Below are 25,743 nucleotides of genomic sequence, written 5' to 3'. Positions count from 1 at the left end.
TGCAGTCAATCCAGACCTATACCTCAACCCAGCAATCCCATGTAATACTAGATCATACCACCCAAATAAATATCAGATCATCCCAGGTAGGATACAGTCATTCTCGAACTCATTTTTTCCCAAGAACCGTCATCTGGTGGAACTCACTCCCCGGCAACACCATCACCTCCCCTTCAGTTGAGGTATTCAGGGGAGTGGTCACTGCTCACCTATAAGCAGCAATGAGTCTTTTTTATTTGCACCTTGTACAAACGCACCCCTGCACCGCTCATGGACAAGTAGTCCCTCGGCTTTACGTCCTGTCTTATGGACCCTACCGAGTATACAAGTAGAAGTAGAAGTAACTATGGTATTAATAATTATTAGTCGGGCATAATAATCCGCCGACGGGCGTACTAATTTGAAATGGCGCCCTCTGTTGAAATGACCTTTGGTTATTTTTAGCTTCTTGCCACAGGAGCCGCGTCCGATTGCCAGTAAAGTCATTGCCTCAGGCGAACTATTGTATTAGTTCTGCAGAGAAGGTTTGATGGGTGGGTTTTGGGGTGCGGCATGAGGGTGGAAACGGGATCAGAGTAGAGCAACTATTTATTAGCCCATTTTAATCCAAATTATAGAAAAACAGTTTTTTCGTGACGGGATCGAACTTCACGTTTCAGTAATATAAAGTGATACTTTATGCCATGCCGTTGTTGTGTTATTTCGTTTCAACAGTAACTAACCGAAGACGACTTCCTCGCGCGCTACATCCCATTAAACCAAACCGAGCTCCTTTCAAATTCATGAATGCCGATAATTAAACCAATCTATTATTCTGGCGCAGCAGATGTTCCTTAATTCATTGATTAATTAGTCATAATTAATCACAATTTAAAGTCGTGGGATTCTCCGGTATCAGAACGTGTGATGTTTCTTTCGCCTAGCGTGTCTTGCGAATAAAATAATGCACAGTTTCCTAACACTTACATGGTATCAATTTCTGCTCCTCACACGTCCATTTGTTTTCTTGCCCGTCTCTCAAGCATTACGAGGTGAACACTTCGGGATCGGCACTTTCCTTTAGGCATGTCCAAAGTACAACTTGCTGTTTAACGAGTAATGGGGAGAGGTTGATGGTATAAAACATTGTGAGAAACGGCTCCCTCTGAAGTGACGAGAAAGAAGTAATTTTCAACAAATTTGATTTCGAGACCTCAGATTTAGAATTTGAGGTCTCGAAATCAAGTACCAGAAAGCACACAACTTCGTGTGACAAGCGTGTTTTTTTTTCTTTCATCATTGTCTCGCAACTTTGACGACCAATTGAGCTCAAATTTTTCACAGGTTTGTTATTTTATGCATAGTGAGAAGACTTGTACTTGACAATTCGCAGTAGTGTCCAGTGTCTTTAAGAAATACACAAGACACACTGTGTGGACTCTTCTCACACTGTAAATACTGTGTGGACTTGTGCAAGTCCACGCTATGTTTAAGGTCCTGATGTGGACTTCTTTTGCTTTCAGGTCCAAACTTCGTATGTACCGATCAAATACTCACACATTTTTCACGCTTAAAAGCACACGTCTGTCAATATTATTGTCAAAGACCAATGTTTTCGATCACTTGGTGTATCCCATACAAGTATAAATAATATATTAACAAGCCTATATAGCCTGTGAACATTTTGGGCTCAATATTGGTCATCGAAGCTCTCCACCGTCGTTACCAAGTCAGTTTTTAACTTGATAGTAATTGTTTTGAGTAATAACCAAACGTGTACCTTCCCTTTAAGGAAACGGTACGTTGGGTCATGTTATTGTTCTTCTATGATTCACTTTTCTGAAGAAATTCGCTATGTGGCACTACTATAACAAACATTCTATTCTGAGATACATTATTCTTCCACCAAAGTACCCCGTTATAAGTTGGCGTGTATAAGAGCACACAACCAGCTACACAGCTCTGTTTTGCATTCACTCTGTGGACTTTCCTTCGCCGTTTTGGGGTGGATTTCACAAAGGTAGTCCTAACTTAGGACTAGTCCTAGGCAATGCTAAGAGACAGGACCAGTCCTGAGTTACTGGTCCTAACTTAGGACCAGTCCTATCTCTTAGCATTGCCTAGGACTAGTCCTAAGTTAGGACTACCTTTGTGAAATCCATATCTAAGTACATCTAAGGCAACTCCTATGTATTCCTCATAGCTTGCGGATTTGTCCACATAGTGTGGAGAAGTCCGCGTAGTGTGTTGGTGTTTCAAAAATTATGGGCAACTTTTTTGTTCTCAGGTCCACGCTTCGATCGTAGTCTAGCGGTAAAACAAAAGAAGCTTACTGCAGATCTTTGAAGAATCAGGTTACCAACCAAAATGCCATACAATGTATCGAATAACTAGTGACTGGTTCCTCGCTCGTTTCCTTCTTTAAAGCCATTGGACCCTGTCGGTAAACAGATTAGTATCACAACTTATATATAAAAATAACAAACCTGTGAAAATTTAGGCTCAATCGGTCATCGGAGTCGGGAGAAAATAACGGGAAAACCCACCCTTTGAATCCGCACGTTTCGCCGTGTCATAACATGTTTAAAATAAATCCGTAATTCACGAGAATTGACATTGTAAGTTTTTTCAAAAAGTAAAGCATTTCATGGAACAATATTTCAAGAGAAGTCTTTCACTATTACCTGTAGGCTAAGTTTTTTGTAAATCTGTGATTTTTTTCTGCACGGAAAGGGTCCAATGGCTTTAATTGGCAGGACATGTTTTTCTAAGCACTTATTTCTGCTAAACAGCTTTACGAACTAGATGAGACCAATCCGCTTTCATTTTGAATTTAGTCGTCACGTTTGTTTTGTAATAAAATAAAGCTACCCGTGACGCCCCTAGTCTTTTGACAGTTTTTCAAACATGTTTTTGGAGTAAGCACAAATAGTCTCCAGTTGCATTAATTGGGCATAGGTTTCAACGGCACCTTGGCAGTTGAATTAATTTCCCTTCAGTATTTCGACTGTGAAGTATTTTAATAATTATATTTAGTAAAACATCACCTTTAAATAGGCCGCTTCTTCAGACGTCATCAATCAAACTCGGAGAAAATTCCCTTCTGACAAAAACATTAAAGGTATTTATTTTTATCGAAACGAAAACAAAATCCTCTTAGCATCCTTTCTGTTCAAGTGCTGACTTTCTTTGTCGAAATTATAAATCCGTCCTTGCGTCAAATATAGTTGGGAAAATGCTTCACAAAAAGCGGAGTTCACTGCCGTAGTTCTTAAACGTCGTTCACCTTGCTCCTTCTGGCCAAAGCAACGACCTTCGTGAAGGTCGTTCTTCAGTCCCTTTTTTTATTCTGGACAATCCATCCTCAGAAACCCTTTTCACTTTAACCTCTAGAACCCCCCCCCTTTTGATGGACAGGTTTAAGTGCTTCGTGCATGCAATATCTATATAGTCGAGGTGCATCCATTCTTTATTCTGATCGATCTTGTGCAATCACTTCGTCGGATTGCGAGTAGGAGCCCGTAAGCTCGTGGATTTGTATACATAAATTGTAGCAGATTTCATAAATTGTCAAATGATTGCATCATTTTTATTTAGAGGCAGTTTCGATAATCTTGTCTCAGCATCACATACTTTTGTTTCTGGATTAAAAGCTTATGAGAGGGTTATGATGGCTTAATTAAAGGCAGTGGACACTATTGGCAATTGTCAAAGTCTAGTCTTCACAGTTGGTGTATCTCAACATATGCATAAAATAACAAACCTGTGAAAATTTGAGCTCAATCGGTCGTCGAAGTTGCGAGATAACAATGAAAGAAGAAAAAAACTTTGTCACACGAATTTGTGTGCTTTCTGATGTTTGATTTCGAGACCTCAAATTCTAAACTTGAGGTCTCGAAATCAAATTCGTGGAAAATTACCCCTTTCTCGAAAACTACGTCACTTCAGAGGGAGCCGTTTCTCACAATGTTTTATACCATCCATCTCTCCCCATTACTTGTAATCAAGAAAGGTTTTATATGATGGGATGATGATAAATATTTTGAGTAATTACCAATAGTGTCCACTGCCTTTAAGTGAATCTACGAGATTCAATTGGATTTAACAATTCAACTGAATTCAATAAAAAGAGATGTATTTTGCGAATGGTACAAACTGACCAGTGACCAAATATTACCTGATGATAATTTCCGAGAATTGTTATTGTTTAAATAACAATTACAACAGCAACAACAACGACGGCGATGACGGAAGTGTAAATCAACTTAAAAGCCTCCTTGTTATTAAGGTGGAAATGGTTAAAGTAACTCTTCCCAACTTAGGATTAATCTTAAGGTCTGCGTGCTACAGTGCAGAGTTGGGACTCGAGCGTCCCAAGTCCTAAGATAAGTCTTAAGTTAGGAAGAGTTTTGTGAAATCGACGGCTGTGACTTTTATTGTACTTGTTCGGCCTTTAAATCAGTGACGACAACCAATCTTAAGACTCTACCCTTTAAACAAAAGTGCATAATCTGTCATTACACAGTTGGAATATGTCATATGCAGAAGTATGTTTTAATTCCGATGCACAAATCATTATACGACATTCTGAAGGACACATGTATTAGTGGCAGACCGTTTGTATTAGCGTTTAATAAAAAAATAAAAAGTAAAAGATATGTTGATAATTCATTATGGCGTGTAATGCAGTATGACAGTGATTGATGGGTCGTCAACTATGGCATACTAAACATATCATTGTCCATATGAAATACACCCTTTAGAAGGAATGTACGTCTGGTTATCACTCGTACAACATTAATGGCAATACAAAATTAATTACAGGCAGCTTTCGATATCAATATTTTGAGAATTATTTCAGGTTGTAGTTATGGTTATGGAAGAAATATCATGATTAGCGTTTAAAATCAAAATTTTAATCTGAGAACCGTTACTGCAGTAAAGCTTCTCATATTGTGTATGCCTATTAATTTGGTTTTATTCTTCATGCGTGGACATTCGCTCAAGATTTTCGACGATAATCTCAAAAACGCTACCACCTTTAGAAGTGAAATTTCACAGGTTAGTTTTGTTGTAGATAATATAAAACATCAGTAGATAATATAAAACATCATATTTATAGGATTTTAATAATAAAATGGTTCCAAAACCCTAAGGTACACTCTCCCTTCAAAGGTATAACAAATTATAATATGACCCTAATATGACCCTATTATGACCCTAATATGACCCTATTTAATAGGGTCATAGATGTGTTAGTCGTCAATGCAATGCACATTATAGGCAAAGTTATACAGAAATTAACAATAAAAACCACAATGCTTTCAGCTGAATACTTAAAGACACTGGACACTATTGGTAATTGCCAAAGACCAGTCTTCTCACTTGGTGTATCTAAACATATATGCACAAAACAACAAACCTGTGAAAATTTGAGTTCAATTGGTCATCGTAGTTGCGAGATAATAATGAAAGAAAAAAACACCCTTGTCACACAAAGTTGTGTGCTTTTAGATGCTCGATTTCGAGACCTCAAATTCTAAACTTGAGGTCTCAAAATCAAATTCATGGAAAAATACTTATTTCTCAAAAACTACGTCAATTCAGAGGGAGCCGTTTCTCACAATGTTTTATACTATCAACCTCTCCCCATTACTTATTACCAAGTAAGGTTTTATGCTAATAAATATTTTGAGTAATTACCAAAAGTGACAAACAACTTTCACGTTTAACGAGACGATAGTGGGTACCAACCACATATCTGGCCGCAGCATTTGCGAACGGACACCGCCCTCAGAAACATGAAAAACGATTCATTAATGAATCATTTAAGAACGTGTGTTATCGGTATTAAAACCGAAATAAGTTGAAACCAAATTCAACGAAATTGGTCCATCCATCAGAGAATTTATCCAGAAGATTGCACTTTCACATAAAAGAGAAAGTATTTATGTCGTCCAGTCCTTGACACACTACACTTTACCAATAATAAATGTCATCAGTTTGAAATAACATGGCAGTACCACTCACTTTTTGTTTATCAAACATTTTGATGAAGCTATTTTCAAACTATCTTACCAAATGTGTATCATTTCAGCCAGTCAGAAGAAGGAAACTGTAATCATAATGACTCACTGTTTTTTGTGTTTTTTTTTTGTAAGTAATTTCGGAGTTTGAAAGAGCTGTTCTCAGATTCGGATTCTAGTATAACATTCAAATACACCATTGCGAGTTGTTGGAAGATCACATGATTGTTTGTTTTCAGATTGTTGAATAAGTTCATATGGATGGATGGTAATCATGGTTTACGGGTTGCGTGTCTCAATTCAAAAAATTAATGTAGATGTTAGTCACATTATTTTTGTTAGTTACGTTTTACTCCTAAGCAAGGATGTTAGTCAGACTGGTGACCATGTCCATGCTCAACCGCCTTTTATGCCATTTCTTGGTGGTTATAGAGGGCTTTGGGTAAGCCAGGGCCCAAGTTCATAGAGCTGCTTAAACACAACATTTTGCAAAATAATCCTTGCTTAGTAAGATCAGATTACCGGCCAAGACTCCACTCAATTGTCATGCAAGTAAACAACAGCTGAATACCAGTCACAAGGAATGTATATGACATGTGCAAAATAAGCCTGGACACTAGTGGACACTATTGGTAATTGTCATAGACCAGTCCAGTCCAGACCAGTCAATATTTTGTAAAATCTAGTCTAGACAGATTTGAGAGCCCTGCGAAAGGGGATTGTGACCCAAGAGTTGTTGACTTCCAACTTGAGGTATTTCAGATGACATAGTGTCCCTGAAATAAATGGTTCTTAACTTGCCGAGAGGTGCAGTGGGGCTTTTGTCAATATTTTGCTCGGACGTTTGGAAAATTAAACCAATGGGGTACTTTTGAATATTCAACATTTTCGCCATGTGAGTTTGTTTAGTAGGTTGCACACATAACACCTGACATGTCGTCTTTGTTGATTGTGTTATGACCAACTAATCTAACATGATCATCGGTCTGAAGTAGCTCCAAGCTTATGTAGCTCACTGAACAATATTGATACTTATACTCAAAATTAATTGTTTGCTTAAAAACTTACTTCATAACGAGCAATCGAGAGCTGTTGTTACAAAGAGATAATTTCTCACTAAACAAATTAGTGTGTACCTGAAAGTACACAAAGTTGCGCAACAATTGTGTTTTTCTTGCATTATTCCCTTGCAACTTCGATGACCAATTTGAGCCCAAAATTCCAGAGGTTTGTTATTTTATGCATTGACATGTCCAGTTTCTTTAAGAGTGACACGCAACTAAAATAACATATCAATAACATTTATACGTGGGTTTTTTTATTCGGAAAAAAAAACCCCTCATAACACAACACTGAACCTCATAATCCATGTTTGTTTTCAGTCTTAAAGGCTTTGGTCATGTCTCGTACTATTGTATGCTTCTGATATAGCACCCTCAAGGAATTTTGGCCCGGCAAATTTTTGACCCCCCCCCCTCCTAAGTCCACTGATAGTCGAGCCGGTACTTTCTAAGCAAATACGTCGTCATCTGTAGAATCTTTGTAAATGACCTGAAAACAATCTTGTAGGATTGGCAAACGAATCAAAGAATAATGAGATATTTCCCTCCTCCATTTTAAGAGGGGGGTGACGAGATACATTTTTTTCTTCGTTTGCCTTACATACCGATTTTTGTGTTGGTACACATAGTATGTTATCGACTTTGAGGCTGAGTATAATGGTAATTCGACGTTCCGGAAATGCTTTCTTTTTCGTGAAAGAGTGTTTGCACGCGAGAGGACTAGGCCAAAACCTTAACATCTGTCTTTTATAGTAAAACCACGCATTTTTGGTGGATCTGTTTTGGCACGGTGCATCCCGTCCCATTGTGCCTTCATTGTCGTCTGGGAATTAATGGAATTCTTTACACGAGGATTTATCAGGACATGGACGGGGGGGGGGAGGGTGGGTAGGGGGTGCACATGATGGGACCACGAATCCAGATCTCGGGCCAATTTCATAGAGCTGCTTAAGCAAAAAAAATGCTTAAGCACGAAAATAGCTTGCTTATTTTACACATGTTACTGGCCGAAATTTCATTCCATATACATTGCTTTTGACTGGCATTTAGCTGTTATTTACTTAGCATAACAATTGAGTGGAGTCTGGGCCTGTAATCTGGTTTTACTAAGCAAGGATTTTTTGCTTAAGCAAATATTTTTGCTTAAGCAGCTCTATGAAATTGGGCCCAATTCTTAACCGGAGTTTTTCGAGTGCAAAAAAGAAAAAGAAAAACTATACATTCAAATTGGCCTTTACGGAGCATCCAAACGACAGCACTGTAAACATGCGCTAGATAGCACATAGAAGTACATCCCAAAACATCTGGTATATTATGAACTATGTAGAGTAATTAAAACAAATACAATTGCATAATTTTACGACGTGAATATTTGAATTTTGGGACAATTTATCACGAATTACGTTAATTATGTTTAATGTCACTTCAGGGCTACCATACGAGGATACGGTGGGAGAATAATGAATTTGCGCTCGGTGGATGGATGGTTTGCGAATAAATGAATAACCATTTTGTGAATAAATGAATACCCATTAGTGAATTATTCATACTAGAAAAAAAGGTTCAGTATAAAACGAAAGGTAAGTCTCGTTCATCATGACTATATGGAATAAACTGCGCAACAAAGCTAAATTTAATACGAAGACGAGTAGGTAAGTGTATACTGTTTGAAACCCCGAGACCACACGGCTTATTTCAAAAGAGATGTCCACATGGATGTAACCACAAATTACATATTTGTAGCTTCTTCTTTGATACGACATTAGGAAGAGCGTCAATCATCAACCAAAGTCCTATAAATTACTCACTGTTCCAGCTTGAAACAAAAATTGGAAAAACTCACTTTTACACGGAAAAAGACCACCTATAAATTGTCCAATCACAGTTAAGAAACAAAAATTATCTGGCCACGTGTTTGATTATCTTAATTACGTTAATTAATATCATTTACCTTTGATCAATCCGTCAACAATTTTCAAATAAAAGGAAGGGGGACACCCCTGTCGGTTTTATGCAGAAGTAGTTTTTATTACTTTGACTACGTGAGAAGTGTCAACAACGGCTTCAGGTAAAGCAAACAGGCGGGACAATACGCCATCATGACCCGCCTGATTGAGTCCATAATCACGCTCTGAATATCATCACCGCCTTATTGATATATATCAATATTCTTGACTTTAGAAGTACATATCTTACTGGCCTGCGGCATTGCTCTATGCTTGAGGTGCCATCTCATCCTTCCAGTATGTACAGGTTTTCTATACATCCGTTGCTTTCAATGAGACCCATGTTGGTTTTCTCCTCACGAAAAGTTCACATGATACTCACTCTCTACTCGAAAAAAAAGAGCAAGGCCGGGCCACTTGAAAATTAAGAGCCAGACAGGTCACCTTATTAGGCCTACATCTATTATAAAGCTGAACTATAAAACTACATTCCAAATCTGGACATCAATGGATGAGCTACGAAAACAGCTTTAGAACTGATCGACCAGGGAACAATACACAATTGAGTAAATGGCATCGGCAAAGAATGACTACAAACACGTGTAGTTAACACATAGAAGTAAACAAACAACAACAACAACAACCACAACAACAACAACAACAACAACATCAACAACAACAACAACAGCAACAGCAACAGCAACAGCAACAGCAACAGCAGCAGCAACAACAACAACAACAACAACAACAACAACAACAACAACCACAACAACAACAACAACAACATCAACAACAACAACAGCAACAGCAACAGTAACAGCAACAGCAACAGCAACAGCAACAGCAGCAGCAGCAACAACAACAACAACAACAACAACAACAACAACAATACGAACAGCTACACTCCCCAGCAACAATAACATTAACAACAACAAAAGACAGTAAAACAACAAAATTCAAACAACACAAAAACAACAGCGCTGCACCAAATCGAAAAGCTTACGAGCACTCATTCCCGTTAAAAACCCATGCCACACGTTTCATCTGGTTTATGCGCTTATTGAATTTGTCAGAGCAATACAGGAAAGTATCCAGAGCTATGCAACCTTGTGTTTTAACGCTCTTTTTATGTTACAGCCTGGATAATTGACAACCACGCTGAGAACATAAAACAAGCCCATAAAACTTCAATTGAATTTCTGTTTGAAAATAAAAAGCGCATATCAAAATAATGAATAGCGTAGCGGAATAATATCCATGCAAATTAAGGTCGTTGTAAATCAAGATGGACGTGTATGGTTTTTACATAAATTTAGGCCTAGTTACAAATCATCGGAAGCCTGCGGAAAGTATCTCCCTCTAAGAAAGCCTGCCGACCTTCTAGTCGTTTAAGGCTTTCTTGGAACAATGCAACTTGCCAAAGCACTGACTATGATTAAATGAATAGAGTATTCAGTACACACTGACGTAACCCGATACAGCGTTGTATAGAAAGACAGGGCACCATTCAGCCTGTCTGTTCCAGCCCCGCTCATTTACCCGCTAAAGCAAACTATTATGGCGAGATCATCACTTGATACTTTTCAACCAACCCACCGAGGTCATTGAAGAGCATGTCTTATACATGTAAGTCAGGCTTATATCGTGTGCGTATAATATATACAGGGGGGGGGGGGGGGGGGGGTAAGGAGACACCGACTGGTGACTTGACAAGGCTCACTCTGCGCACAGTTAACTCCCCCGTCCCTCCTATGCGCATCGAGCAGCATGTCATTCACACGAGTGACTTCAGTTGAGGCACAACACGCGAGCCGAATATATGCCACTAACATAGTACCACTGCCGCATGCGAGATACTAATTCCATGCTGTAGATACATTACCGACGTACACCGTGTGTACAGAGCCTACGCAAGGTGTGCACTCGCTGGACTCACATCACCTGCCCGCCGTAAGAAGTACTCTTTTCACGGGGACCATGTTGCCAGCCAAGTCGTGATTTTGTCGCTGTTTTTTGGAATCTACCCTTGTTGCTTACCTACTCCACGAACCTGACTTTCAAGTCAACGCTATCGTGGCCCATGAACCAAACCCCCGGAACACTATATTAGAAGGCCTCGATACTTGACACTTAGCTGTGGAAAGGACACCAACTGGGAATCGGAATTATAAACTGAAGTTTGGAAAGTGGAGTTTTCTCTTTTGTGCCTGTGTACTGGTGCGGTATTTAATATAGGAGACCGGTAACAGACCGAAATATTTCTCTCTGAGATCTGAACTGTAGACTCATCTCTAAAGGATACTTGCCAGTGTTTGTCGAGAGAGAGTGTGACCGTTTTGAACCTGCCAGGATTCTTTTTTGGAGCTAAAAAACACCGAGATATTGTTTGTTGATATTGCCACTGTATGCGTGCACTCGATGTAGAGACATGGGGCCAATGGAAAGTGGGCGTTTTCTCATTTCTCAACTCATCTTGGTAAGTGTTTGAGGGAATTTCTTTTCCAATTATATTGAATTTTTTTTTTGAATTCGTTTGATTTTTTGGGAGAAATTTCGTTTTTTTCAAGGATTTTAAAAAGAGTGCAGTTAGTGGCCTGATGTTTTGACCGTAGCATGCAGAGTCTTTCGTGAAGGCTAAAATGACAACACGACACAGCACAACACAACACAACATACATTCATATGTATATATTAACAAAAGCTGCCACTGGTAACAAACGCAGATTCTAAGTTTACGAAACAAAAATGCAAGGTAAATAGTGCGTGCTTTAAATTTCAAAAACGGAATTCGAAACAAACAAAATTGGTGCTATTTTTGTCTACGTTGCCATATAGTATTCCCACTGGAAACATTTGTGAATGGTACTTTATGTGAACTTTGTGATCTGTGAGTTTCCAGATTGTGCTACTGTACTGTACGCCTACTTTCAATGAAAACAACGACTGAGTGGTAGTGTTCTTGGATTTCCGTGCACGTTTGCTTGTTCCTCTCATACTTGGGGGTAGGGGTTGGGTGCACAGTTGTTTTCTTGACTGCATGAGCAATTCTCATGATGTTTCTCTGGAGGATTGGTACCGGTATGAACTTTAGGGCCAGTGAGTTGTCGTTGACGCTAAACAACTCGTGTAATCTCAATAATTATAAAACCATAAGCTCTTGTACTTTATCTTGAAATCCAAGCTATTCAAGATCACGGGTGCTCCGAAGGGAAGTCTCATGAGTTTACAAACGAAATCGAACAGAAAAATAGACCCTGCCAAGTGCCAACACGTCGGATGTCCGATGTACTGTAATCTTTGCTACTTTACAAAGGACGTCTTTTTCTTTGATGAACCACTTTTCCAGAAACTTAACTTGGTACTTAATTTGGGAAAATAAATAACCCCGCGTGAATTATAATCCCGTTTGAATTAATAGCAATTGTTTCAACAACCACAAGAACTGATTTTTCATGAGATTTTTCTTCCAGTCAGAAGGAAGTGTGACCATTAACTTGCAAAGGGAAATAATTACCAAACACAACCCTGTTTGTCTCTTAAAATTGCACTGTTGACACTATTATTGGTAATTACTCAAAATAACTTCAATGGAGATATGTTGATAGTATACAACATTGTGAGAATTGGCTCCCTCTGAAGTGACGCAGTTTTTGAGAAAGAGGCAATTTCTCACTCGAACCTGCAATAGGACAGTGACAGAAAAAACACCCTTGTTGCCAATTATTGTGTGTGCTTTCAGGTGCCTAATAAAAGGCTTCACGGGTCTGAAGTATTATATTATTTGAGTAAGAAAATACCTCTTTCTCAAAAACTACACTACTTCAGAGGGAGCTGTTTTATACTACACTCTCTCCATTGCTCGTTACCATTTTTTTATGCTAACAATTGTTGTGAGTATCCAGTGCCTTTTAATCTGGCCTGTGGAATGCGCAATACTGGGAACATGAGCTCTATCTTTTGTTGGAACGTGAAATACACGCGTGTGCCATTGCATCAAGCAATTGTTTTGTTACATCATTGATATCAATGGCCACTGTCCCGCACTGATTATTATGCAGCAAGGAGAGTTGCTAAAAATGGCCGGAGTCCAGTACACATGTTCAAATTATTTCAGTCAGCATTCCACATCTTGCGCCCTCCGCTCCCCAGAATCTGCGGTCTTGAAGGCATGGACACAGTTGGTAATTACTCAAAATAATTGTTGGCACAACAACTTAGGCTACATGGTAATGAGCAATGGAGAGCTGTTGATAGTACATTATAAAACTTGTGAGAAACGGCTCCCTTTGTTTTCTACCTCCGTGTTTGGAGAAACGTAGTTTTTGAGAAAAGGGTAATTTTAAAACACTTCAGTTAAAGCCTTTCATTTAATGCATCTAAAAGCACACAATGCAACAAGTTTTTTCTGTCTTCTTTCATTGTTCTCTTGCAACTTTCAAGAATAAGAACCGAATTGTTCACACGTTTGTTACTTAATGCTGAGTGAGAATACTGGTCTTTGACAATATACAAACGTGTCATCCAGTGCCATGAGTCCGACTTGTGTTACGTAAACCTTTTTTTTTACGATCCCAAACAAACTATGCACCGGCCATAAAAGACGCAAAGAGAAGAATGTTTTGTGCACGTTTCATATGTGAAGAAATGTGTGTACACCATACGATCGATAAAAGTAATGACCCCATATAAACCATCTCCGTGCTCAAATGTTTCTAGTATGTTTAGAGTTTAGAAACATAACATCTTTATGAAGGATGTTTAGTTAGTGACTATCCATGCGTGGCATTGACCCGGTTGGGTGGTCTCCGCATGAGCGAAGAGTAAAATGGATTTTCAATTACTTATGTATAAGAAGGAAAACTTTGATGAGTTTTTTTCCAGTGTTTGCCAGTAAGTTGTAACGTCCACATGTTTCGATCCCTGTGGAAACTTTCTCAATAATGGCTAAAACGAAAAACGAAAAAAGAAAGACTTCCCAACACACAGTCATGTATACACTCAAGAGTTTAAAGGGAAGGTACACGTTTGGTTATTACTCAAAACAAATATTAACTTAAAAACTGACTTGGTATTGAGCATTGGAGAGCTGTTGACAGTATAAAACATTGTGGGAAACGACTCTCTCTGAATAAACGTGGTTTTTGAGAAACAGGTAATTTCTCACTAAAATAGTAATAGCCTTCTAGCTAGAGGTATTTTATTCCTATCAGAAAGCAAAAAAATCGTCCAACGAGGGTGTTTTTTCTTTCATCATTTTCTCGCAACTTCGATGACCGATCGAGCCCAAATTTTTACAGACTTGTTATTTTATGCTCATGATGGGATACACCAAGTGAGAACACTGCTGGTCTTTGACAATTACCAAACGTGTACAGTGCCTTTAAAGGCAGAGGACACTATTGGTAATTGTCAAAGACTAGCCTTCATAGTTGGTGTATCTCAACATATGCATAAAATAAGAAACCTGTGAAAATTTGAGCTCAATCGGCCATCGAACTTGCGAGATAATAATGAAAGACAAAAACACCCTTGTCACACGAAGTTGTGTGCGTTTAGATGGTTGATTTCGAGACCTCAAGTTCTAAATCTGAGGTCTCGAAATCAAATTCGTGGAAAATGACTTCTTTCTCGGAAACTATGGTACTTCAGAGGGTGCCGTTTCTCACAATGTTTTATACAATCAACCTCTCCATATTACTCGTCACCAAGAAAGGTTTTATGCTAATAGTTATTTTGAGTAATTACCAATAGTGTCCACTGCCTTTAAAACAACCGAACAAATTCTTAACCCAAAGGTCCATTTGAAAAGGATGTATTGCAACTTTGGTTTGTGAATCAGCCTTGATCCGAGATGATCCGAGTACATCGACCGGAACATTCCTGCCAGGCTCTCGGATCCGGAATAGAATGCTTTACGAAACATGACCTCATTTTGACCATAGGGTATGCTCTTGAATCTTTGTGACTTGAGCAATGATCCTTCCCTTGTGATTTAATGTGGTACATATTTCAACGAGAGATTGTTACTTATCAGACACAAATCAGCCTTATATTTTGATGACAAAAGTTCTAACCAATATTTCATGCATTTGTCTTCATCACTTTTGCTATTTTATATATATAATAGATTGGTTTTTAAGCACTGTATGCACATATTTTCCCGAGTTCTGTGAAAATAATCCACAGGCAAATCCTTAGTTTTGCATCGAAGACAAAACTATAACAGAATTTGCTTTTACAGATGTGAGGTAGAATTTGTCCACGATAGTCAAAGAGAAGGCCCGTTCTTTGAAAAAGTGGGTGTTGTTGTTGATGTTGTTGTTATCGGTGCCGTTGGCCTTGGCATTGTCGTTGTCGTTGTCGTTGGCGTTGTCTTTGTCGTTGGCGCTGGCGCTGGCGTTGGCGTTGCAGTGGCGTTGGCGTTGGCGTTGCAATGTCGTTGGCATTGGAGTTTGTGTTGCAATGGCGTTGACGTTGGCGTTGCAATGGTGTTGACTTTTGTGTTGCAATGGCGTTTGCGTTTGCGTTGGTTGTGGCGTTGGCTTTGCCGTTGTCAATGTCGTTGTCGTTGAGAGAATCACAATGAGAACACAGTTTTATTATCCAAACTGTGTTTTTTTTATGAAGCTGTAGAAGAAGAATTATCTCTTCTGTTTTGTGGGCTTTACTCATCAGGAAGACTGAACGATATTTGTTAAACTCAAACTCAACAAGAAGTTTTGAACACTATTTTTGTTTAAAAACTTACTAAAACACACACACAAAAACAAACAAACAAACAAACAAACAAACAAGCAAACAAACAAACAAACAAACAAACAAACAAACAAACAAACAAACAAACAAACAAACAAACAAACAAACAAACAAACAAGCATGGGACCGGAGTTCACTCGGGCCACTGTGGTCCATTGTCAAATTTGATCCCCTTTAATTAAAGTCCAATCCAAAAAATTTAACACCAAAGGGTTTTACACAAAACTAGCATAATGAGGAACAAAGAAGAGATTACTCGACACGGGCTGTGAACAGAATGTAATTATTTATCAGAAATCATCCGTTGAAAACTGACATCTATACCAACAAAACATTAAATATGGATACAAATAGGCAACCATGCGGGTAAACATTGTAATTCAAACTGTTGTTTTCCTCAGAAAAGCCTGTACTGTGAAATTGAGAGCAGAACAGAATCACAGAGATTGTATTTTAATTCATTTGTAAAGATCTTATTAATAAAGTCTATAACCATTCCACTGGTTGAAAGCTATCACCAGGCCCGATACTTCATGGAGGCAACGAAGGCGACTGCCTCCATGCCTCATTGTCAGTGCCCTAAATAGGTTCCGGTAGACATGTACAATGTCCTCAGAGGATGAGAAAAAGTGCCCTTGCCCTGTCAAACACGAAGCATATACAGGCCTGTATTACATCATGACCTTTCCACATAAATGTGCGCTGAGATATTTTGATGATATCATTTTTGTAGCTCAATTTGTCCGAGCGAGTCGGCTGTATTAAAGATGAGCCGCCCCCTCCGGCATGAGAAAGGGATATGGTTGCGAAACACTCCCCCAAACTCCAGGGGCGGGTGCTGGGCCCCATCAAGGAAAATGGGAAATGGGGGACACACAAGCCGATCAGAGGCACATCATATCAAAGGAGGGACTACTTAAAGCTTAAAGTCACCTGGAAGTGGTATTTTTTGTCACTAATATATGTGTTTTGATGAGTTGAATGTGAATAAACAGTTAACTAAGGTTTTAAAAAATCAGTTCTTATGTTATTTACAAATCTAAGAGAAGACCCCGACCCGAGAGGGCGCTGTTCGTGACGTCAATCGAGGCAGACTTTGCCTGTAATGCGTAGAGTAAACACAATTGCAAAGTACATGTACGGACCAAGTCGTGAGTTTGTACGTTTCAAAAAAAAAATGTTTTTTTCCGGCAATGCCGACCAGGTGTATTGCTGCTGAATGCAGAAAAACACTTTTTGAAATGTACCAACTCACGACTTGGACGTATTTACTTTGCACGTGTGTTTGCTATACGCATTGCAGGCAAAGTCTGCCTCGAATGACGTCACAAAAGGGGTAGGCGGAGTCAGCCCCCAAACAACTTTATATATTTTTTAAACATATAAATCGTAACAAACAATTACTAAAAAAATTGTTTCATTGTTCGTAAGCATATTATACTCTTATGTTTGAAAGAAAAAAAATTATATTTCCAGGTGACTTTAAAATGTTGCATTCTTCACTCTATTGGCATGTATGCTTCGTTTTTTGAAAGGGCAAGGACACCGAAACGTTTTCTCCTTTTGAAGGGCACCCTAATGAGGAACATTTCAAGGGCACCATGGCAATGGCAAGGGGACATGGAGTGAATCGCCGTTGTTTTGTCTCTGTGCCGTTGTTGCCTATTAGGCCTGCTCTACACCCTCAATGTCAATGTCTTTCCCCTCATTTTTTCATCGGAGGTGAGCAACGCCCACCTCACTGTACCTAACCCCATTCACGCCATCATCATGGCGAACGCAATTTATTTGTCTCACCACAAGAAATGTAATTAAAATCATATTTAAGTAATTAATTATACTTGTCTCCTGAAAGGGTTTGGGTACTTTTGATCTTAATGATCGTAGAAAGCTTCCCTTAAAATATTGCTTGCTGAGGTGCTGTATGTGATTGAAAATTCAGGAAACAAAATTTACCACAAATTACTTTAGCATGTAAAACAACGGATTGACGCGACTCTCCTGAAAACATTGCTCTGTGATTTTCACTTTTTGCTTCTCTGATTTTTTTTTATAAAGCTGAAATTTCTTCATTCACAGTGAGTAGGGATTCATGTCATTGCAACCATATCAATAGGCCTGGAAACCCATCTATGAGAGGGCAAGGCCGTTTTCATTTTGTTATCTACAACTTTGTCAGACAAAATAAATTGTGTTGTCTACCCAGCAATCGGTGGCATTATTGATTCCAAAATGAGAACATTTTATACGATGTGAAAAACAAAAACAAAACACCATGTTATGATGTAGGCCTACTCGTCAAAATTGACAATAATTCCCGACACCTTTAAAGCTAAAAAGGTTTTGCTCGAGGCTGTCCATTTCCAACCAGATTTAGTGCACCACATTTTAGAAAAGTGAAGATGCCCTCTGGTAAAATAGGTCGAAAATCCAGAAGTATGTGCATATTATTCTTGCTTGATGTAAAAAGCATTCCTGCAGCATTCAGTGAGAGGTGAACCTTTGTGTTCCCCCATAGCGGTATAGCCCTTAAAGGCACTGGACACTATTGATAATTACTCAAAATAATAGTTTTTTTGAGCCCGCTCCTTCTCACACTCTGGCCCATCACTATGGAACGAACTCCCCCCTAAACTCCGACAACTCACTACATATTCCAGCTTCAAAACCCATTTGAAAACTTATTTGTGTGCTTAACTATATTCTTTGCAATCTGACTTCGGCATCTCTCCTGCGCCAGGAGTGTCTTTTAGACAGACATGGCGCATTATAAATTGCCACTATTAATATTATTATTATAAAAACATACTTATGATAGTATAATAATTTTTTATTTTGCATCTGAATTTTTGTGTGCAAACGGTGTTTTTTTATTTCTTTCATTATTCCCCTGCAACTTCGATGACCGATTGAGTCAACATTTCAACAGATTTGTTATTTTATGCATATGTTTTTGTGGTCCACCCATTTTCCCATATGTTATAACGTTCTTTTGAGGATCGGAAAGCAAATTTGAATTCTCTAACCTCACTTTGAAATTGTGTAAATTTCACTGTGTGTGATAACCTTCTAGTACAATTTTTGTCAAAAATCAGAATACGTTCAATGACGTCACCCACTGTATGTAAATGTTCATGCATGGATCTCGTTTTAGTTCATTCCTGAACTTTTATTTTGACTGGTGCTAAAATTCCCGTTTGAAATGGGTAAGCCCACTTGGTTTTGACGTGCGATGTTATAATATATAACGAGGGCGAGGCCATTACCACTTTTGCCGAGGGCACTTATTGGTTAACCTGAAAGGCAGTATGGGACACCAAGACCTGGGCAACGGAGTCCATGCCCCTCTGTGGTCTTCGTTCAATCACAGGCCTACATTATTTTAAGAGTTCCGAATAGACGATAAAAGCAACAATGCGGCGGTACCTTTGACAACTTAAATATTCGGTCAGCTTGTTTCGATGTATTCGATTACTCGACCTCTGCCGTTTCAAAGTGTCAGGGTGTTTTCATCTTCATTATTACATGGTGTCAATGGTTTCACGGAGCCTGGGTTTCAGAGTAAAACAGTTAATTGAATGAAAACCCCGTAAATCCGAAACTGCTAAGTGAAGCCTTGGAGATGTCAAGGGCAGCACTATTGATTAGTCACCCTAATCCTTAGATCACCAACTGGTTCAGCTGTATAGCTGATTCAGTGCACACACCTTGTGACTTGACTTTTAATAAGAAGAAACTATAAAAAAATAGTAAACTTGCGTGTACAGTGTAAATTTCTTTTGTGGGAGTGTTTGCTCTGAATAGAGCCGGTTTGTCTCGACGTTTCGAACAGTATACTCTGCTCGTCTTCAGGAGACAAGCAGAGTATACTGTTCGGAACGTCGAGATCACACTGGCTCTTTTCCGAGCCAGAACTCTCACAAGAGAGATTTTACAAAAAAATTCTGTTTATTTATCTGTTCTTGGTATTTATGCACACCATGCAAAGCATGACTTTTAATGTCTACATTTACTTCTTTTGCCTTACAGGTGTCCTTCTCTCCAGTGTGGGCGTGGCACGATTTAGGAAACACGGAGTACCACTGTTGGCCCATAACAAACCCCAATGCCAATAATTTCCTTGAAAACTGCCAAGGTAAGGCATACTTTTGTTATTATTATAACTGGTTTCCAGTGATTACTGATTTCCAGTGATAACCGATTTCCAGTGATTTCTGGTTTCCAGTGAAAACTGGTATTCCAGTGAGTACTGGTTTCCAGTGAGTACTGATTTCAAGTGACTGCTGGGTTTCATTGATTACCGACTTCTATTGATTATTGTTTTCCAGTGATTACAGATTTTCAGTGATCATTGATTTACAGGATTACTGGTTTCCAGTGATCACTGATTGCTAGTGATTGCCGTTTTCCAGTGATAACTGGGTTTCGGTGATTACTGATTTCAAGTGACTTGATTTCCAGTGATTACTGGCCCCCAGTAATTATTGGTTTCCAGTGATTACGGATTTCCAGTGATCACTGATTGCTAGTGATTGCCGTTTTCCAGTGATAACTGGGTTTCGGTGATTACTGGGTTTCAGTGATTACTGATTTCAAGTGATTTGATTTCCAGTTATTACTGATTGCCAGTAATTACCAGCTTTCAGTGATAATTGGTTTCCAGTGCTTACTGATTTCCAGTGATTACTGGCTTCCAGTGACTACTGGCTTCCAGTGATTATTGGTTTCCAGTGATTACTGATTTCAAGTGATTTGGTTTCCAGCGATTAGTGATTTCATGTCATTTGGTTTCCAGTGATAACTGATTTCAAGTGATTTAATTTCCAGTGATTACTGATTTCCAGTGATTACTGATTTCAAGTGATTTGATTTCCAGTGAGTACTGATTTCCAGTTATTACTGGCTTCCAGTGATTATTGATTTCCAGTGGTTACTGACTTACAATGATAACTGTCACACGATCATGACGATTACTGGTTTCCAGCGTTTGCTTTACAATTTATATATTTATTTTCTTTCCACAAACTTTTCCTTGCCGCTATAACATGTAACTTTGTCTCGATGTCTTTTGTGATAGTTTTAAACCAGCATTCCGGAAAACGATAACATTGTCCATGCCCCCAAAATATTAATCCGGGAAGCGTTACCGCGTATTGCTTCTCAGATAGTGTATTCCTGTTAGAGAGTTTTCTTCCTGTTTCTTGAACATATTACTTCTGTGATGATTCAGCCTTGTGTAATTGCGGGGAAGTGACGTCACGATTTTTTATTTTTTGATAATAAATGGTGTCGGTCGTAGTTTCCTTTGTTGTAACATTTATTGTTACTCTGTTGATTGGAGTAATTGTGGGAACGAGCGAACGTTTATTTAATGAGACACTCGTTTCGGTGTCGGTTTCTTTTCTTGTTTTCACGACGTTGTGATTCTGTTACTATAAACGTCAATATTAGCGACACTCCTGACGTAATCGTTCTCGAGGATGATCGGCACACGTTTGCTAATGCATGAGGGGGCGTTGTACGATCGACTCATGTATGGTTCAAGGTTGAAATTGACGCTGATACTCACAGGTTATAATGGGAAAGTGGACATTTTGTGTCATAATTTCAACATTAATCCAAGACTTATAAGTAAAAGCTGGACAAGTTTAGAGATGTGCCCCCATGCATCATATCCAAAGTTGGTTAGAATTAGACAGTGCAATCTCCATAAAATATACGATTTTATGACTTCTTCCACTAGGCTGTGTACAAATCATGCCTGCAGGAAGTCCAGAGGCTCTGTTAACATGCGATGTCACAGGTCACATCATCTATGAACAGCCACTATTATTGTTGTATTGGGCAGAGGGTACCCCATACTCCCATACTTTAAGCAAACAAACTTCCTCTTGTCCAGAAGTAACCCCTTAAATTCTCTTAAGAGTTCATGAGATTCCAAGCACACATTGAATACACAATGGGGGTACACTAGTCCCCTTATTAAGCGCCGAATGATGATGATGATATCAAGTGGGAACCAGACTATTTTCTACACCCAGTCGCAGTTTGGTTACATTTTTGTTATTAAGGATGAGGGAAAAAAAACCAAGACGATTGGCTAAAACATCCTCCAAGACACATAGATTAGAAGATTGCAAATCTCCAAATCTTGTCCCAAAGTGACACTTTGACACGTGTAAAGCATACACCTGCATGCCCAAGGCAAGACGTTCTTACATTTGATCGTCAATATCGTGCAGATGTTTGGGGAAGAAGGGGAAGACGAAAAGAAAGAAAGAAAGAGATGAAAAAACCTTTGCTTGACAGCATATTGCGCCACAGAACCTTTTAAACCATTACTTGATGCTAAGGATTATAAGTTCTCATTATTCAAACGTAGTCCACCATAAGATACCTTGTATGTTACAGTGCCAGGAGCGTCACTGATTGACGGAAATGCGCGATATAAGAAGCCACTATTGTTATTATTATTATTATTATGAATAATTTTCTAATACATACCGCATTACATCTGAAATCTAATCCACTAGTCTAGCTCTTGTCAGTATTGCTGTGTCGTGTATATATAGAGATTTTGTGAAAGACAAAAAAGTGTGCCAGCTATAATTTTTGCAATCAGATGACATTCTCACTTGGCTTAGCTTTTCAATTAATTTGTGCAAGGTTTGTTTGTTTGTGTATTTATTCATCACCCGTAGTTTTTTTAAAGACACTGGACACTATTGGTAATTGTCAAAGACTAGTCTTCTCACTTGGTATATCTCAAGATAAGCATAAAATAATAAAAAAAACTGTGAAAAATTTGGCTCAGTTGGTCGTCGAAGTTGCGAGATATTAAGCACCCTTGTCACACGACACGAAGTTGTTTGCTTTTAGATGGTTGGTATCGAGACCTCAAATTCTAAATCTGAGGTCTCGAAATCAAATTCGTGGAAAATTTTTTCTTTCTCCACAACTATGTCACTTCAGAGGGAGCTGTTTCTCACAATGTTTAAAACTGTCAACCTCTCACCGTTACTCGTCACCACCAAGTAAGGTTTTATGTTAATAATTGTTTTGAGTAATTACCAATAGTGTCAACTGCCTTTAATTGAATGGGAAAAAACCAATTAACGCAATGACGCAATTTATTACGTATGTGTTGCAGTCAGTGGTTATTGGTTGGCAGATAGCTAATTATGTTTTGTTAAAGGCACTGGACATTTTTGGTATAATTGTCAGATACCAGTATTCCCACTTGGAGCAATCCTAACATATTCTGCATAACATTAGAAATCTACGGAAAAATGTACTCCAAGTTGAGTTGCAAGAGAAGAACGAAAGAAAAAAAACACCCTTGTTGCACAAATTTGTAGTGCTTTTAGATGCATAATAAAATGCTTCAGGCTTGAAGTCTATTATTATTTTAGTGAGGAATTACCTCTTACTTAAAAACTACTTTAATTCAGAGGCAGCCGTTCTCACCATGGTTGTGTACTATCAACAGCTCCCCATTGCTCGTTACCTTTCATACTATGACTCTCTCTTTTGGAAAATAAAAGCACCACAAAGCCAGGATTGACCATGAGAGCCCCTTTACTTTTGTTACTTGTCGGATACTGGGATCCCTTCTATATTGCATAAGCAAATAGCACAGTACTTAGGTCTTTTGAAATAATTTTATTGGCAAACAAGGCACTCGGAATGGACTTCTTGGCGGTCTGAATGCTCTCTTAAAGCTCAAAGAGATGGACATTTTATTGAGGAAAAAGGGTGTTTTAAATGGACGAGAAGTGAGTCGTAACAGTGGATGCATTGATGGCGGAGATAGAAGGTGCAAGGGGGGGGGGGGGTGAGAGGTATTATGACACCCTGTAAAGAAGAAGCGTCTTGGATTCGATTATTGTAAATGACCAAGGAGGTTTTCGTACTGTTGTTGAATGTGGAGACTATGAATCTGAAAACGAATGCCAGTAAAAAACTAGAAGTGAGTCGTAACAGTGGATGCATTGATGGCGGAGATAGAAGGTGCAGGGGGGGGGGGGGGTGAGAGGTATTATGGCACCCTGTAAAGAAGAAGCGTCTTGGATTCGATTATTGTAAATGACCAAGGAGGTTTTCGTACTGTTGTTGAATGTGGAGACTATGAATCTGAAAACGAATGCCAGTAAAAAACTAGAAGTGAGTCGTAACAGTGGATGCATTGATGGCGGAGATAGAAGGTGCAAGGGGGGGGGGGGGGGGTGAGAGGTATTATGGCACCCTGTAAAGAAGAAGCGTCTTGGATTCGATTATTGTAAATGACCAAGGAGGTTTTCGTACTGTTGTTGAATGTGGAGACTATGAATCTGAAAACGGGTGCCAGTAAAAAATGCTTACGGAGTTTGACTCCTTTTTGTCTGTGCTGTGTGCCAGTCATTTAAAAATGTTATGTATGGCGATTGTTGGTCGAGCAAAATTATAGATAATGTGCATAGATTTTTACTTCATACAGAAACAAAAACCTTGTGATAATTGTTTGCTTTTGGTTTGTATACCATCAAAAAACTAGAAATTGACACGTCTACATTTGTTTGTGCTGCATTGTGATTGTAACAAAGCTTTTATCAAATTATAAGACAAGGCATGAAATCGGAGGTGACCCCGACGAAACGCCGAGGGTTCAACTCTAACAGTAATTTTGACAATAATATTTGTATAGACAGAATCATAAAGTAGAAACACTGCCAGTAATTAATATGAACGGTTGCGCAGCACGAAAATGCAACCCGAGACTTGAACCATAGTCCTACACTATCAGGAAACAGTTTCGTCCAGCCTTTTTGCATATCAGGAAATTTAGACTGCACTTATTTTGTGTACACTGAATACTGATACTGAGAAGCAAATCTTGATTTTTGAGTAGCCATTAAAAAACTTTGTGTAGCATTTTGCTCTGCAATACAAAGGAAATCGTTTCACTGACTATAACCAAAGCTTAACCAAGCCTATCCCTAAAGATAGTCCCAATGCTGTCCCAAGCCTATGTCTTAGTGCGCCTGCCTAGTGTACATTTAGGCCTGCGCTACTTTTAGGCACACCATCTTTAGGCAACCCAATAAGGGTAAATTCTTACACATGTGTGTTTTAGTTTCTCAGATTCTCTTCTGACGTAGAAATGGGTATGCCCCCCAAGGGACCCGTAATCCGGCTAAATCCTGACCCGGGCATTTTTAGAGTGCATGAATGGATGTGGAATAGTCGGAAGGAGAAGGCCTATAAGTAAGTGTGTTTGTACGATGTAACCCATACCTTTTCTTGTCTTTGTTAAGTTAACCTTGTGCCTTGCACATTTATCACGAGTAATTTTGTATGGTAGCTGTCTCGTAGACGAGAGGATTTACATACATGTAAATTCTCGAAGATATCGCAACCACATTTAGTTTATGGTCTGTGTTGTTACCGAACTACATAACATTGCGACCTGGGGTCGATTTCACAAAGAGTTAGGACTCGTCTTATCTCGAGTTAGGACGAGTTAACTTAGGATTAATCTTAAGGTCTGCACGCTACAGTGCAGGGTTGGGACTCGTCCTAAGTCCTAAGATTAGTCTTAAGTTAGGAAGAGTTTTGTGAAATCGACGGCAGTTTGAATATGGCTTGAGTAGTGTCGTTCACATGGACCTGTAAATTTGCATAGGTATGTTTCCTCCCCGTTCAATCATTCATTTATTCATTGATGGTTTATTCTTTAACAACAGATTTCCCATGGCGACCAAGGGTCGATTTACAGGAAATTATAACACAAAAAAACAAACAAATTACACAGTTACAATATTGAGACATATAAACTGGTTTAGGATACCAATGAGTTGCAAAACTCCCATGGTCTATAAACCAGAAGTCTGGCCATCAATCACTGTCATGACTTGATCATGTTGCCTAATTGCACATTCCATATTAGTTAAAGAAGTGTAGAATACATTCTCTTGAAAACGATCAAGGCGTACAGAT

General features: G+C 38.8%; 1 protein-coding gene across 3 annotated transcripts in view; it reads left to right on the top strand.

Moving 5' to 3' along the window:
• The first annotated feature begins 10,802 nt into the window (after positions 1 to 10,802).
• Positions 10,803 to 25,743, top strand: part of LOC139946004 (atrial natriuretic peptide receptor 1-like) — a 221,903-nt gene continuing 206,962 nt past the window's right edge. For all 3 annotated transcript variants that reach the window (XM_071943584.1, XM_071943585.1, XM_071943583.1), the window contains exons 1-2: positions 10,803 to 11,488; positions 19,798 to 19,903. In XM_071943584.1, the coding sequence (XP_071799685.1) occupies positions 11,441 to 11,488; positions 19,798 to 19,903 (154 nt within the window). In that variant the 5' untranslated portion in view covers positions 10,803 to 11,440. The remainder of the gene's footprint in view (positions 11,489 to 19,797; positions 19,904 to 25,743) is intronic.

The sequence above is a fragment of the Asterias amurensis genome, chromosome 13 (genome assembly GCF_032118995.1).
Source record: "Asterias amurensis chromosome 13, ASM3211899v1".
NCBI classification, from domain to species: domain Eukaryota; kingdom Metazoa; phylum Echinodermata; class Asteroidea; order Forcipulatida; family Asteriidae; genus Asterias; species Asterias amurensis.
This window is presented reverse-complemented; position numbering and strand designations above follow the sequence as displayed.